At 40.7% G+C, this 14,757-nt stretch overlaps 1 protein-coding gene and 1 pseudogene across 2 annotated transcripts; both read right to left on the bottom strand.

Annotated features, from left to right (window-relative positions):
- Nucleotides 1-206: 206 nt before the first annotated feature.
- On the bottom strand, nucleotides 207-2,188 carry LOC114097776 (gamma-crystallin B). Of its 2 annotated transcripts, XM_027941795.2 has the most exons (4): nucleotides 2,180-2,188; nucleotides 1,838-2,084; nucleotides 638-647; nucleotides 207-465 (listed from the first exon to the last, which is right to left on the bottom strand). In XM_027941795.2, exons 1-4 carry the CDS (start codon nucleotides 2,186-2,188, stop codon nucleotides 207-209), a joined length of 525 nt encoding a protein of 174 aa, XP_027797596.2. The 2 variants fall into 2 exon arrangements, with proteins under 2 accessions (XP_027797596.2, XP_027797594.2); XM_027941793.2 differs by lacking the exon at nucleotides 638-647 and having other exon boundaries at nucleotides 207-482; nucleotides 1,842-2,084.
- Nucleotides 2,189-14,317: 12,129 nt separating this feature from the next.
- LOC139707740 (gamma-crystallin A-like) overlaps nucleotides 14,318-14,757 on the bottom strand; it is a 2,812-nt pseudogene continuing 2,372 nt past the window's right edge.

The raw sequence follows: 14,757 nt of genomic DNA, 5'->3' as shown, positions 1-14,757 counted from the left end.
CATGCCAGAAATACTGTTCTCCACATTATTCCCTTTATAAGCAGTTGCTTCCCATCTTGAAAACATGCTATTATGTTTGGCCTAGTGCCGTTACTCCTCATGAATGCTTAATAGACTGAAAGAAATACAGGACTCTATTAGTGCCAGAATCACAAGCTACATTCTTTATTAGATTCTAAAGGAGAAAAGTGGAGAATGTTAATACTTCAATAAAAATCCATGACTCGTCTTAAAGACCCAGCTTTGGCATTTGCAGCTCCCCAGTCAAGATATCTCCTATATTCCCCTGGCTGAAGCAGGTACTGCCGTCCCCTGTAACTGGGCATCTCATAAAGGATCCAGCAGCCCTCCAGCACATTGAGGGAGTGGATTTCATTGAGTTGGAAGCGGTCCTGAAGAGAGAGACAATCGTCTGTGACCTCTGACATTTGTCCTCTAAAGTTATCTCTCTCATAGATCTTCATTCTGTAAGTGCCAGAGTGCTGGGAGGGCAGACAGGAAAGAAAAGGCAAATCAACACAGAGAAACTAAAGTTCCAAGCCCCATGCCTCCCTAGGTTACACCTGTCCAGAAATGCTCTGGATCCAGGTTTGCTTCCAGAACAATCATATTGCAGTATTCAGAACTCAGGAGCTACCTATAGCTCACTGCTAATGAACCTAGTGATCCATGGGCAAAGCAAGGATGCAGCTTGGCAGCTTTTCAGCCTCTACCCACCAGCCCCCATCCTCAGGTATTAAGATATGCTTAAAATAAAATTTACCACTTCATTTTAGTGCTTGGTTTTTTGAGATAGCACTTCTCAAAGGAGAAAAGTGAGAGTCATTGGGAGGGAAGGTATCATTTGATATATTACTGTTGTTAAAATTATATCAGCATTTGCTTGGAAAAATATTAACATTTATCTATTTTCTGTAAGATTGATATACTGATTTTCATGTATTTTTTGGAGCATAGGATTATTAAGCTCCTGTGACAGAGAAGATGACATGTTTCCCTCATCCCTGTTTTTCATATCTGCAGTTTGGGTTCAAATCTCAAACCAAATGACTCCTCAGCTCCCTCCCTGGCCTCTTATCTTCAACTTAGCCATTTCTCTGGGCAGCTAGAATAGCCTTAATGAACTCTGACTTGATGGCACTATATCTCATACCTCCCACACTCCCCTTTTCTAAGTACTCTGCAATCACTTTCCAGAAAATACTGAATCTCAAACGTTGGTTTGGGATTGTCTTTTCCTCTGATTTATATCTGTAAGTGAGATAATTAGTTACTGATCACTACGCTGGAATAGGAACCAGTAGATAAGAGGAATCATCAAGGAGAAAAATAAGGCCAAACAAATCAGAGAATTTTTAGTCAAGCGAACAGCTCCAGATTGTACTCATAAATTTTGATTCATTTGATTTCTAACTTTATATGGCTTGGAATGAACACTTTAGGCAATTATATCTTGAACAAATGGTAAATTCCATCTCCCCAATATCCTAATTTTTCTGATTTGGTTTTTGTTTTCTTAATTTTTGATTGCACGTAAGATGTAAAATCTGGGAACATGACTTTTTAAAAAATCCCACCACCGAGTTCATGAAGAAAGGCTTTACCTCTAAGGTATCTGTGTACACGGGCCTGTGCTCGCTAAGCATTTCCACTTCCTGCTCTCTAGTTGGAACTATTATGTTTAAGATAAGGTTTTGTTTGTTTTTGGTGCTGGAGATGAAACTCAAGCATACTGAGCCTGTGCTCTACCACTGAACTACACTCCCAGTCCCTCCCTAAGATAATGCCTTTACATGGTTTTTATTTCCAGAAGCCAATGGCGCAGACAGAGCCACACTCACTTGGGGGATGAGGCGGCAGGAGCTGATGGAGTCGCTGAGGCCCATCCACTGCTGGTAGTCGGGGTATTCCCCCCGCCTCAATAAGTACTGGTTGCCCTGGTAGTTGGGCTGCTCATAGAGCATCCAGCTGCCGCTGTCCACGCGGATGGAGTTGCAGCGGCTGAAGTAGGTCTGCAGGTTGGGGCAGTCGCTGCTGCACTCGTAGCAGCGGCCCTGGAAGCTCCTGTCCTCGTAGAAAGTGATCTGCAAAGGAAGAGTGGAAGCATGAGCGATTTGCCTCCACTGAGGATGCTACACCAGGGCCAAGATGGAGCGTTAGGTCCCCACCCAGGACTCACCTTTCCCATGTTTGAGAGGGCAAACAGGGACGTTCTCTCGGTACTGTGGATCTCTGTATCGCTGTATATATAGCAGCCCTGACTGCTGCCTCCACAGGAAATCACACAAAAGGGCCCATTGCGGGAGTGAGGGGATTTGCAAGCTCCGCGCTCTCCCTCCTCCTCCCCACTGGGGTTGGCTGAATGGTTTACTCTCATTCTTTCTGGTAGGTTCGAGTTGCTCTAATTCACTAAAGCTGTTGTTGCCACCAAAGTGAAAAGAGTCTTTACTCTTTTAGTTGAGCAAAAGGGAGGGCGAAACTCTATCCCTATGATTTTATTTTATAGTTTACTGTGCTTAATTGACTTCTCAAAGGTGATCATATTTAGCAATGCATTCCACTCAGGGACCGGTGCTTTGTTTTTTAACTTTTTAAAAAACTTGAATTTAAATAATAAGGAATCTTAAGGAAGAGGGAATCAAGAGAAGTAATCTGTAATCTGTGAAAGTGTTTTGAAAAACATAAAAATTCAAGATTCCATGATCATCACTATTATTTGGGGAATCACCTTGAATAGAATTATTACTAGACTGGAATTCATAGGCTCCTGGAGGCAGGGGAGTCTCTCTTGTTCATTTAGCCTTGAGCCCTAGAACAGAGGTTTGGCACACTCCTTGGCACACACATTTAGTGGGCACGCAATACTGGAAGGAAAGCAGATAATTGTGATCTTCCTCCATTCCTCTCATCTCCCTAAGGTCCTAAATGCTTCTTTCTGCTGTGGATGCCCAAATTCTGCTTCCTCTTTGCCATTCCACCCCTTCTTCAAATGTCTTAAGATCTTTCTTCTTAAAAACATCATTAAAACCCTTGCTTTCTTGACAAGGGCAGTTTGAGTAGTGTAAGAAGTTCTGCAGAAGTATCTCCCATCCAGGTCCTGGGACTTAGATGCTGGACAGCATCCAGGCTAGCCTGTCTGGCTTCTTGAAAATGTGGATCTCACAGTATGGTGAACCCTTTGGGTCCCTGAGACAATTTCAAACTGTTCATACCACCAAGACAGTTTTCAAAATAATACTAAGATGTCATTTACCTTTTATTCACTCTCATTCTTTCATGAATGGGCAGCGTTGTTTTTCCGGAGGCTACATGGCAATTAAAGAGATTTTGCAAAAATGTAAAAATGATGCCACATTTTTCATTACTTATTCTTTGAAAATTTTAGTTGTTAATCATAAGCATGTATTATTTATGTAGCATGCAGTAGGTTTACTGGCTAAGACCCTTCAGGGCAAGAAAGGTAAACCCATACCTGGGGTATGCATTGATTCCTATCAGGGTGAGTCATTATCCCTTCCAAGGGGAAAGGGAATCCAGGTATTCAGCTCATCATCAAGTGGCTGATTGGTCTCTTCAAGGTATGGGCCACACTGAGGCACAGTTGGTCCTTCTTGCTGGCAGACTGGACATTGTACAGAGACAGTAGCTGATTTCGCCTTGGCCATGTGGGAGCTAAGGCCTAACCTTCACCTCTGCCACCATGAACACTCTGCTCTGCCTAGGAGGTCATTGTGTCAGCACTAGGGTAGCTGATGGCAGAGAATGATTGATAGCCAATGACCATATCATTTTTTCTTTTTATTTGTGGAGGGAAGGCGTATTGGGTTTCAACCCAGGGGTGATTTACCACTGAGCTACATTCCTATTCCCTTTTAAAATTTTTAAATTTTGAGACAGGGTGCTTAGGAACTCATTAAGTTCTGGAGGCAGGCCTTGAATTTGCCATCCTCCTGTCTCAGCCTCAGAATACTGGGATTATAAGCATGTGCCACCATGCCTGCTCCTAAATCATTCTTTCTGCTTTGTTGTTTAGTGTGCCTTCCATGGTGGTTGCCCTGAATAGGCATTAGTATGGGGATACAATCATCTTCATATTCTGTACCCGCTCCAATGTTTGCATATACATTTCTACCCCAGACCTGCTTGTCCTTAACCTTTCTCCTTCCTGGCCCTGGACCAACCAGCCATCGTCACTCGTCACTGCTCAGTATTCTATGTATATCCTATCTACTTTTATATATTCTATATATAACCTATCTACTTTTCTTTCTACACAAAGTGGATGGGCAGGGACACTTCCTCAAGGTTGCCCCTGGGAGCATTTCCTTCTCTGCTATTTTTGGGGCCACCCTTGAGAGAGCCATGATCATGCAGGAGCCCTCCATTTGGGGCTATCTATCACATAGATACACTCTGTCTTTGGTTCTGATGTACACACACACCAAGGCAACCACGAGAGAACCAAGCTCACCCAGCCTTTTTCCTCTTCCATCAGATTGCAGATTGCGAAAAGATGCCTGTAGTAAGTGTGAGCTGGGAGGGAGCAGGGCAATAGCAGAGCCTCAGCCAGTCCCACAGGGAACTTTCCAGCTAGAGTCCTTGAGGACTGAGGTAAGGGGACCAGGACTGTGTCCCTGCATTGCCCAGTCATCTGATGTGAGCTGTGGCTATGGAGGGGCCTGAGCTTGGATGAGACAGCACCCTTCAGCGGAGGGAAATTCCTTGAGACAAACTCAGCTTTCAGCTATCAGTATCTGGGAGAAAGAGTGACTGACCCTGAGTGGGAGTCTGGGCAGCGCACCAGTGTCCTCTGTAAGAGAAAGTAAGAATTGTTGATGGTCTCACTGTCTGAGACAACCACAGTGAATCTTTTGGTATTTATCTCTATATAAAACTCATGTGTGGTTGTATTACTTACACAGTGTGGCATGCTCTTGTGTTCTTCTAGGTAGTTTTTTAAATAAAGGGATTAATAAAACTGATTATTTTAGCCTTTTTAACACAAAGGTGTTTTGTTTTGGTGAAGCAAGACTTTTAATGAGAAGTCATTCTGGACTCTCTACCATACCCATTCTTAAGGCCTGGTCAGTGCTCAAGAGAGGACTCTGTTCAGCTGAGGGAGTCACTAAAAGATATATACAGGTAGTTTTCCTGTGTTGAAAGTTTGAACCCTTAAGGAGACAAAATTCACAACCCCATTTTATGTAAGACTGAATATATTCAGTGCCATTTATAGGTGAGGACTTGAGGATGATAATGAAATATCATGGAGTAAAAATTAATCTGACTTAAAATTACCCTGATTTTTATTTGTAGTATAATGTTTAAATAATTTAGGACCCTGGAGAAATGTGCTTTTAGTCACATAGATACACTCCATCTTTGGTTCTGATGCAGAGACACCAGTAATCTTAGGAAAGAAAGTAAATTATCAGGAACACAAGGTCAGGATGTGATCAATTCTAATAGAAGAAATTTAAGGATTAAACATGTCTCAGCATCAATTGTAACTACTCATAGAGGGCCTACTTGGGCATTTGTCCCCACTGGTTATGTGCTTTTCTTTTGAGCTTTGGGAGCTATTGCCTCCTGGATGATGGGTACCTTAAGAAGGCCCAGGGTCTTTTGTGGGTCTGGAGTTTGAAGGAAGACATCCTTGAGAGGAGATGATCCTGGATGTGAAAATAGTCTTCAGGGAGCTCCCACATATGGGCTGTGTTGCTATCTGTATAGCCTTGTCCTCTGGGAGCAGGTGAGCTGTGACATGAAACAGAAGAAGAAGAAAGAAATTAACACAAGCTTTAGTCACCCTGGCTTTATAGGACTTGTTAAAATTTTTAAAAGCTTAACTAAAAATATTGGTTTTTTAGTGCTTAGATAACATAGAACAGAGAGCCAGCCTTTGTTCTGGCACATTCAGGCACATTGTAATCCCAGACTATGATCAATTGCCTGTAATGAACCTGGGCTTTCTCCTTGGTGTGTACAACGAGGTAGCTACTTTTTCTCCACTTCTCATGCGACTCCAGGTTTACTCTCCTGGCAGGGGCAAGGACCCTAATACCTGATAGGCCCCAAGAATCTCATCCACTCTATAGCTTTCAGATGCCAGGCAGCTGGTATTTCTAGAGAACCCCTGTAAATAGCTGATAACCACTGCCTCCCAAGCCCCAACTAAGCAGCTTGTATATCCTCCCAGTGACTCATGATAGACTATTATAAAAAGTGAACTCCCTAGAGGATAGGTGTCCCTAGAACAGAACTCCCACAGTATCCATACCCAGATTCTGACCTGGCTCTCTATGGGATGGAAAAGCATGGGAGGAGGTGGTAATAGGCTGGCTCTGGCCCATTCCTAGCCTGTATCATGTGACATTGTAGAATTTACTCCAACCTCTCGAACATCCAGTAGCAGTCTTAAAGGAGCCCTGGGGTAAACAATTAAGTCATACCGAGCATCACATGAAAAAATACCTAGAAATAAAATATTGGCTCAAGAATTTCAAGCGTTAGCTTCAGCAAATAAATGTAAAATTGTGAGAATGTCCAGGCTTCAACCAGAGGCCTACCCTCAAGTCCTCTCAGTCTTGCAGTCAGCTTCTTATGTTGGAGCATGAGGGTCTTGAGCTGGGTAGAGTAGGGGGTGTGAATGATGCTTTGGGGATCTGCATAATTGGCTTGGTGGGGCACCTAGCACTTGCAAATGACACCAACTGGAATGACCTACCCTGATTGACTGCCCCATGGCTTTGCTTTCACACTCCTTCCTCCAGAGTTTTTTAATTGTTTTCATTGCAATACTAACAATACTGTGAAATTGTTGAATAGGCATTATTTGTTGAGCACACATTTAGTTGGGCAATGTCTACACACATCCATGTACACTTCTGCAGTTTCTGTTATTGCTTATATAATCTTTGGAAAGACAAAAATTAACTTCCTTAAGCCTCAGTTTCCCCATTTATAGAATAAGAGTGACAATGAAAAATCAAACAAAATATTGGATTTGGAAGCACATAGTAAATGGTGAAATAATACTGATGACCAAAAAATGGAATCAGATATATTGATAAAGAAAAAAAATCATTCACAACATTTGCCAAAGGTGGTAAGGCAGACTTTGGAGATAGGTATAGAGACCATGGAAATGGGGTTTTGCAGTGGGGAAGAGAAATTGTTTTTGGTTTCATCTCCAGCGTGGCCATGTGGAGGTTTGAAACCAAGAAACATGGTGGAGATCAGTGGACGGAAAATCACTAAGAGGAAACATTAAGAAATGGGATATCTAGAAATAAGATGTTGGTTCAAGAGTTTGGGGAGAAGTTGGCTTCATATGACTAAGTCCAAAATCATCAGAATATCTGGATTTCTGGCTAAACTGATTTGACAGTATTATTACTGAAGGCAGGCCAGGGTGGGCAGTTACCAGGGATGGGAGATGGTTACTAAATTAACTTAGCAGGATTCTTGCTCAAACCAGATTCTACCAGGATAGAGAGGAAAGTCCAAGTTTAGATCTAGTCAGGTTGAGGACTCAGAGAAGACTGACTGAAATATTGGTCAAAGAGAGTCTTTGTTAATATTTTAGTAAATGCTACAGGTGAGTATTCATACCTTTGAACATCAATTAATAATGTTTGCAATTCTGACCTTTGGTGTCATAGTGTCTATACTTTTGACTGTGGTATGGAGACTAAATGTGATCAAGGGATAATTTCACACACAGTATTAAGAAACTTTGATTTAACTGATTTAATTTTCTGTTTGGTAATTTTGATATCTCCATCAAACGATGACTCTGTGTTTGTGTGTGATCTTGAGTCGAGTGCAAAGGGAGGTATAACATCTCTGTGCATTTAGAGAGGATGAAGTCATTGAAGTTTACCTGCACCTGGTGGTCAATGTACCTGCCTCATACAGAGCATCCAGCTCTGGCAGTCCACCTGTGTGACCACATTGCTGCAGGGCTGCAGGTTGGAGTGGTGGCTGCTGCACTCACAAGAGTGAGTGCAATGGAACATGCCAATAGTCAGGAAAATCCTCCAATGAGCACATAACCGTGAGTTCACGGCCAGCCCTGTCCTAAAATCGCCTCACTGTGGCTGGTGGACTATAGTGCAGAAGCCAGTTTTATTCATCAGCTGTAATGGAGGTTTAGATGTGTGTGCTTGGTGTGTGTGTGTGTGTGTGATTATATCAGGTCTATCATGTGATTTGACCTGATTTGCCTAGCAGCAGAACTTCTCCCTTTTTTTTCATACTACTAATGCAGTTTTCTCCTCCTCCTCCTCCTTCTCTCCTTCTCCCTCTCTTCCTCTCCCTTTTTTTCTATTTTGCTATTCATTACCTTGTAGCTGTGATACTTTTATTAAAATGCTTCATGGTGGCACATGCCTGCAATCCCAGCAGCTCAGGAAATTGAGGCAGGAGGATCACAAGTTCAAAGCCAGCCTCTGCAACTTAGCGAGGCCCTGAGCAACTTAGCAAGACCTTGTCTCAAAAAAAAAAAAAAAAAAAAAAAGTGGGGGGGCTAGGTATATGGCTCAGGGATTAAGTGCCCCTGATTAATCCCTGATACCCAACCCACTCCAAATGCTTTGAGATCTTTGAAACAATTTAGAAAAGGACAAGTCAGGAAAAATGTCCTTCCACTTACCGTTTAATTGAATGTTTATGGCTAAGTAGAGAAATAGTGGACATAGACAAAATTCACCTGAAAACTATATTTGTTTTAAATTTTGGCAGCCCAGAAGGGCTCACAAGGGAGATTTATTCCCCCCCCTCCCCCCAGAGCATCTGTGATGATCTGGGCATATGGAAGGTTGTTGTTCCCAAAGACTAGAACATCTTCACTGTCCCTGAAGTTGAACTCCTCCTTCCCAGTCTTCACAGCAGTCCAGGACCTACTTCCTAGGAAATATCTTCCCCAAACTGACTCTTCCTCCTCTCTCCCTTCCATTCCATGTCTCCATCGTTTCATTACCGTCCAACAGCCCTTAAGCATTGTCTTTCTTGTAAGGTGTCTCCTTTCCCAGATTCAGTCTCTTCATCAGGTTTATGAGCCCAGGATAAGCACCATGCCACACTTCTCCATTCCCTATAATTACTTACTAATTAATAGGATGTGTGAATGGAGCCCCAGACACATGAATGACAGTTAAGCCAATAATGATTGCTGTCCCATTCTGGAAAAAAAAAAAAAAAACGACTCCCCCACATGAGGTCATTCATGTGGGTGTCCAAAGACCAGACATTACACTCATGTCCCAAAACGTGCTTTCTCCTGCTCGCCCACTACCATACTGCTGGTTCTGTCCTGTCATTGGGGACCTGAGAAGACTGGCCAGCTGTGTAGACAGAGTGGAGGCTTCCCTGGGGAAGTGGAGGGCATTGAAATGGGACAGAGCATAATCAGGCCTGTTGTGTTAAGGTCTCAGAAATTAATAGACAGGAGAGATGGGCTGAGAGAGTGAAAATGGACAGGAAAAAAAGGAAGCAAAAAGAGTTCAGTAAAATTTTTGTGAAGGGAAATGAGAGAAATTATCAGTTTCTTGTATTTTAGAAGATGAAGGGGTCAAGGCCGAAAGACAGGCTTTGTTATAACTCTTTGTATTGTCAGCCACGTCCACCCCCACTGTCCTAGAGCATGAGGTAGATTAGGAGACTGAAGATTATTTGAGTCCTTTTTATCACAAATAGTTGGATACTGAATATAACACTAAAGTTATATATATATATATATATATAAAATTTGTTTCCTTTAAAAATAAGTACAGAACTCAGTCTTAAAAAGATAGGCCTTTTTATAAATCAGAAAAAAAATAAAGCCATTTAAGATCCTTTAGGAACTCATAGTTAAAATAAGAAATTTGCACATCAAAACATTTGAATCAATCTAATACAACCCTGGCTTCAGCCACGTACAGTAGCCTAGCACATGCCCATAATCCCAGCAGCTGGTCAGGGAGGTGAGTGATGAGGCAGAAGGACTGCAATTTTGAGGCCAGACTAAGCAGCAAAGATCCTGTCTCAAATTAAAATTTGCAATGGCTTGGAGTGTAGCTGAGAGATAGGTGGAGCACCTGTCTGGCATGGGCAAGGTCCTGGGTTCCATCCTCAGCACTGCAAAAACAAACAAACAGATATAACCCTGGGTTCTTCTAAACCTAAAATCATTTAGGACATATCAAATTTACCTGAGGCCTTTTAGAAGCCTTAGTGGTTTATTTCCCTCCCTCCTCAACTCATGTGCAAATGTTTTAGTTTAAAATCTGCGTTCTCCTGTAGCATTTTCAGAACCCTCCTCTCCCTCCGTGGATTATGCTTTTCTTTCCAATCCTCACAAATCTGAGCTCCATCCACATCCCATACCCCCAATAGCTGCCCCTTGGCTACAAGTGTCCTCAGCAGGAGAGTCCTGATGAAGACTCCCTCTGAAGTCTTGGGAGTGTGGTTCAGTCTAAATGAAGGCAATTCTGGAGCTCCCAGTATAAGGAGAATGGTTTTGGAGGAGAGATGTGGACACACAGCTCCTGGCTATGGGTAAGAGTTTAGCTGGAGGAGGCCAGAATGAAGCTCTCTGAAGTACCCAGTCCAGGCCAGGGGCCATGACTGACCAAGCCTAACTGCAGTATGATCACCATGGAGAGACGACTCCATAAAAATATGCATAGATAATGAATGGAGGATGCAAGAATTGAACTCATGCCTATGTGCCCCAAGGCCTAAATTAATTGTCTTTCCGTATACCAGTGACTTGTTTTAGATGTTATACTTTCAATTGTGCCTATCTTATATCTTCTTAAATTATACACTTCTCATATCAGGTCCAATGCCATGTTTGTTTTGTTGTTTTAATTTCCACAAGCCCAAGCACGCCAATAGCCTATCTATCATGAGAATCTTTGGTCCTTATAGGAGTTCCAGTAAACTTCAGCATATTGACCAATTGATTGATTTCTTCAGGCTCACTGTAAGATCTCAGCATTTAACCAGTTGTAAAGGGCTCTGTAATTCTTGATTCATCCATTTGTGTGTAGACTGCTAAGACAGCAGTAATAGGTAACTGTCAAAAGGACACTGAGAATTTCAAATCCCTTTAAAGTAGAGAAATATTCTGGAAAAAGACTCATTTACTCTGATGTTTGTCCTTACAACATCTATGTATACAGCATGTCCATGTACATAGCACAACTTTAGCAAAACCAATGGAGTTATAACTCCAACATACTAAGCCTCCACTGCATACTAGTATTTACAGGGGTATTTCATTTATTCCTCATGGGAAGATGAAAGTAGGAAAACTGGGGCTAGGGAGGATAAATAACTTGTTCAAGTCCATACATCCTCTAGATGGTCAAGCCCAAAACCAAGTTTGTGGGCTTCAAAGCCCACCTTGAACCATTGGTATAACTCCCCTCAAAACTGAATGGAGTCTGAAGTGTTGGAGCTGGAAGGAAAACTAGAGCTTATCTTGTCCAAACCCCTCCTTTTATAGAGGAGGAAACATGTGGCTTACTGAGTTTTATCAGATAAAATGCAGTTTTCTAAATCTTTCATTCAGCCAGATTAAAACAAAACTTGAAGTTAATCAAATTATTTTTAGTGAAACATGGTACTTAGGTTTTCTTTTTTGTTAAAATAGAGTTCAGGAACCATTGATCTACCTGTTATCTCTGTAGATCTGCTTGCCCTGAATATTTCCTATAAATGGAATTGCATAATATATGGTCTTATATTATCTTATGGTCTTATATTATTATGCATAATATAAGGTCTTGCTTCTTAAACTCAACATAATGTTTTCCAGGTCCATTTATATTGTAGCATGTGTTAGTGCTACATTCCTTTTTATGGCCATATAATATTTCATTTTATATATTTATCACATTTTGTTTATATAAAAATCCATTGATATTTGGATATTTGGGTTGTTGTCATCTTTTGGTTATTGTGAATTGTGCCACTATGAGGACTTATGCTATAAATTTTTGTTTGAATATCTATTTTCAATTCCTTTGGTTATATACCAGGGTAGAATTGCTGGGTCATAAGATAACTGTAAGTTTAACTTTTTGAGAAACTTCCAAATCATTTTCCATGGAGACTGTACCATTTTACATTCCCACATTTATGATTTATGAAGTTTCCAATTTTTCCACATTATCTCCAACAATGGGTATTTTCTGTTTTGAAGATTTAAAAAGATCATTATAGACACCCTGATAGACATTAAGTAGTATCCCATTGTAGTTTTGATTAGCTTTTTCCCTAATAACTAATGATTTTGAGCATTTTTTCATTTGTTTGTTGGCTATTTATATATCTTCTTTGGGAAAATGTATATCCAAATACTTGGCCCATTTTTTTAAATTGAGTCATTCTAGTTTTGTTGTTGAGTTGTAAAAGTTCTTTATATATTCTCAACTTTAGAATCTGATCAGATATATGACTTGGAAATATTTTCTCACATTCTGTGAGCTATCTTTTTACCTTCTTTCTTTATTTTTTAAATTTTTTTATTTGTTTTAATTAGTTATGCATGACAGTAGAATGTGTTTATGCACTTTAATATATCATACATAAATGGGATATAATTTCTCATTTTTCTGAGTGGACATGTTGTAGAATCATTTTGGTCATGCAGTCACATATAGTGATAATGTCTGTTTCGTTCTTCTATCCTTCCTGTTCCCACATCCCCTCCCCTGCCTTCACTTCTCTCTACCTAATTTACTTTCTTGATAGTGTCTTTTGGTGCATAAAATTTTTAAATTTTGATGAAGTTCAAGTTTTTTCTTTTGTTGCAAATCGTTTTAGTGTCATATTTAAGAAATCATTGCTTAATAAAAGGTCACAAAGATTTATGCGTATGTTTTCCTCTAAGAATTTTATAGTTTTGAGTTCTAACCTTTACTCCCTTTGGAGTTCATTTTTAGTAAGATATCCAGACTCATTTGTTTTTGCATGTGGGATGTAGAGTTGTCCAAGCACCACTTGTGGAAAAGATTCTTCCTTCTCCATGAATGGTCTTCACATTTTGGCAAAACTCAGTTGGACCCGGGTTTACTTCTGGACTCTCAATTCTTTTCCATTTATCTATAGTGTGTCCTTATGCTAGCACCTCACGCTTTCATTACCGTTGTTTTGTGGTAAGTTTTGAAACTGGGAAATGTGAACACTTCCTTTTTTTTTTCTTTTGTCCTTTCTCAAGATTATTTTGGCTATTCTGGATCACTTACAATTCTATATGGATTTTAGAATCAGAACTTATCAATTTCTACAAAGAAGTCAATAAGGATGGAGCATTATTTTTGCTTATATAAATTTGCAAAATTTATATATTCTCAACTTTAGAATCTGATCAGATATATGACTTGGAAATATTCCAGGAGAGCAGCTCTACTGAGTGAGAAGAAATCCCAGTGACAGGCACAGTAGCACATATTTAAACCTTATGCTATACAACTGAGTCTTTGATAATTACATCTCAATACAAATTCACAGGCATCCAAACTAATGATAACCATATGGTGCTGTTGAATTTGAGGGAACACTAAGGACATATGGATTCCTTACATTTGCACTGATATGATAATTTAAATTGTATTTACAATCTTTTCCCATTTTGGGATTTAGTGAGGTGGGCATTTATTATCAGTTGTTATTTTCCATAAGGTGAATTAGACACAAAGCAGATAAGAAGCGACTTGTTCAAAGGGATAAGCTAGAAAGTAGGGTAACTAATCACAGTGATCTCCCTGAAACTGAGGGTCCAAAGACCTTTGGAGCTTAAACTGGGAGAGTCCCAGGGAAACTGGGCTGAGTTGGTCACTCTACTAATTAGTAGTAGAGACTGCATAAGAAACTAGGCTATTTAATTCTTGTTTAGCACTTTTCTTATTATGATGATCTAATCAAGTAGTCTTGCCCTTCTCTGCTTTGGAAAATTCTACTTAAAAGCCTGTCTTTATGTATCTTTTCTTGACTAGTCTTGTCTGAGACATCAGCCACCCTTGCCCTCCAGCAATCTCTGTGTTTGGTGTGCCAGCCACAGTAGATTATGCATTTTCTTCTCTCTGTGGGTTCTAATAGTTGTTCATTATATTAATCTTTCCTCTCTCCTTCAGACTGTAGGAAGGTGGGAACAACCTGCCTTCTCCCCAGACAGAAATGTATGCCTGACCATCAGGAATTAAGTGGATATTCAAAACACCTTTCAGGGTCAGGTAAGTAGTCTAGGAGTCACCACATATTTACAATTCAATTATTACTTAATGATAAGCAAGAGCCACTTAGTGCCAGAAAAAAAGTTTATTTATTGCATCTCTATGTGGATCATAAAGAAAAGCACTGCTTCATACAAACGGATGACCCGTCTCAGAGAGCCGACTTTGGCGTCCATTGTGCCCCAGTTGTGGTAGGACCTGTAGTCTCCTAGCCTGAGCAGGTACTGCTGCCCCCTGTAGTTGGGCATCTTGTAGAGGACCCAGCAGCCCTCCAACACATGGACGGAGTAAATCTCCTTGAGACGGTAGCGATTGTGGATTCAGAAGCAGTCTTCCCTGAGCTCAGACACCAGGGCTCTGTAGTCACCTCTCTCATACAGCCTTATCCTAAGCGAGCTGGTCTGTTGTGATAATCAACAAAAGAACAAAAATGAACGGCACATATGTGTGGTACAAACAATACTGACACAGTCAGCCTTTTATTTTCATGAAATGAGCTTTTCCGACAATCCTCTAAAAAGTTTCTCCC

Source organism: Marmota flaviventris, chromosome 11 (assembly GCF_047511675.1).
Source record: "Marmota flaviventris isolate mMarFla1 chromosome 11, mMarFla1.hap1, whole genome shotgun sequence".
NCBI classification, from domain to species: domain Eukaryota; kingdom Metazoa; phylum Chordata; class Mammalia; order Rodentia; family Sciuridae; genus Marmota; species Marmota flaviventris.
The sequence above is the reverse complement of the archived record's forward strand: the minus strand, read 5'-3'. Positions and strand labels throughout refer to the sequence as shown.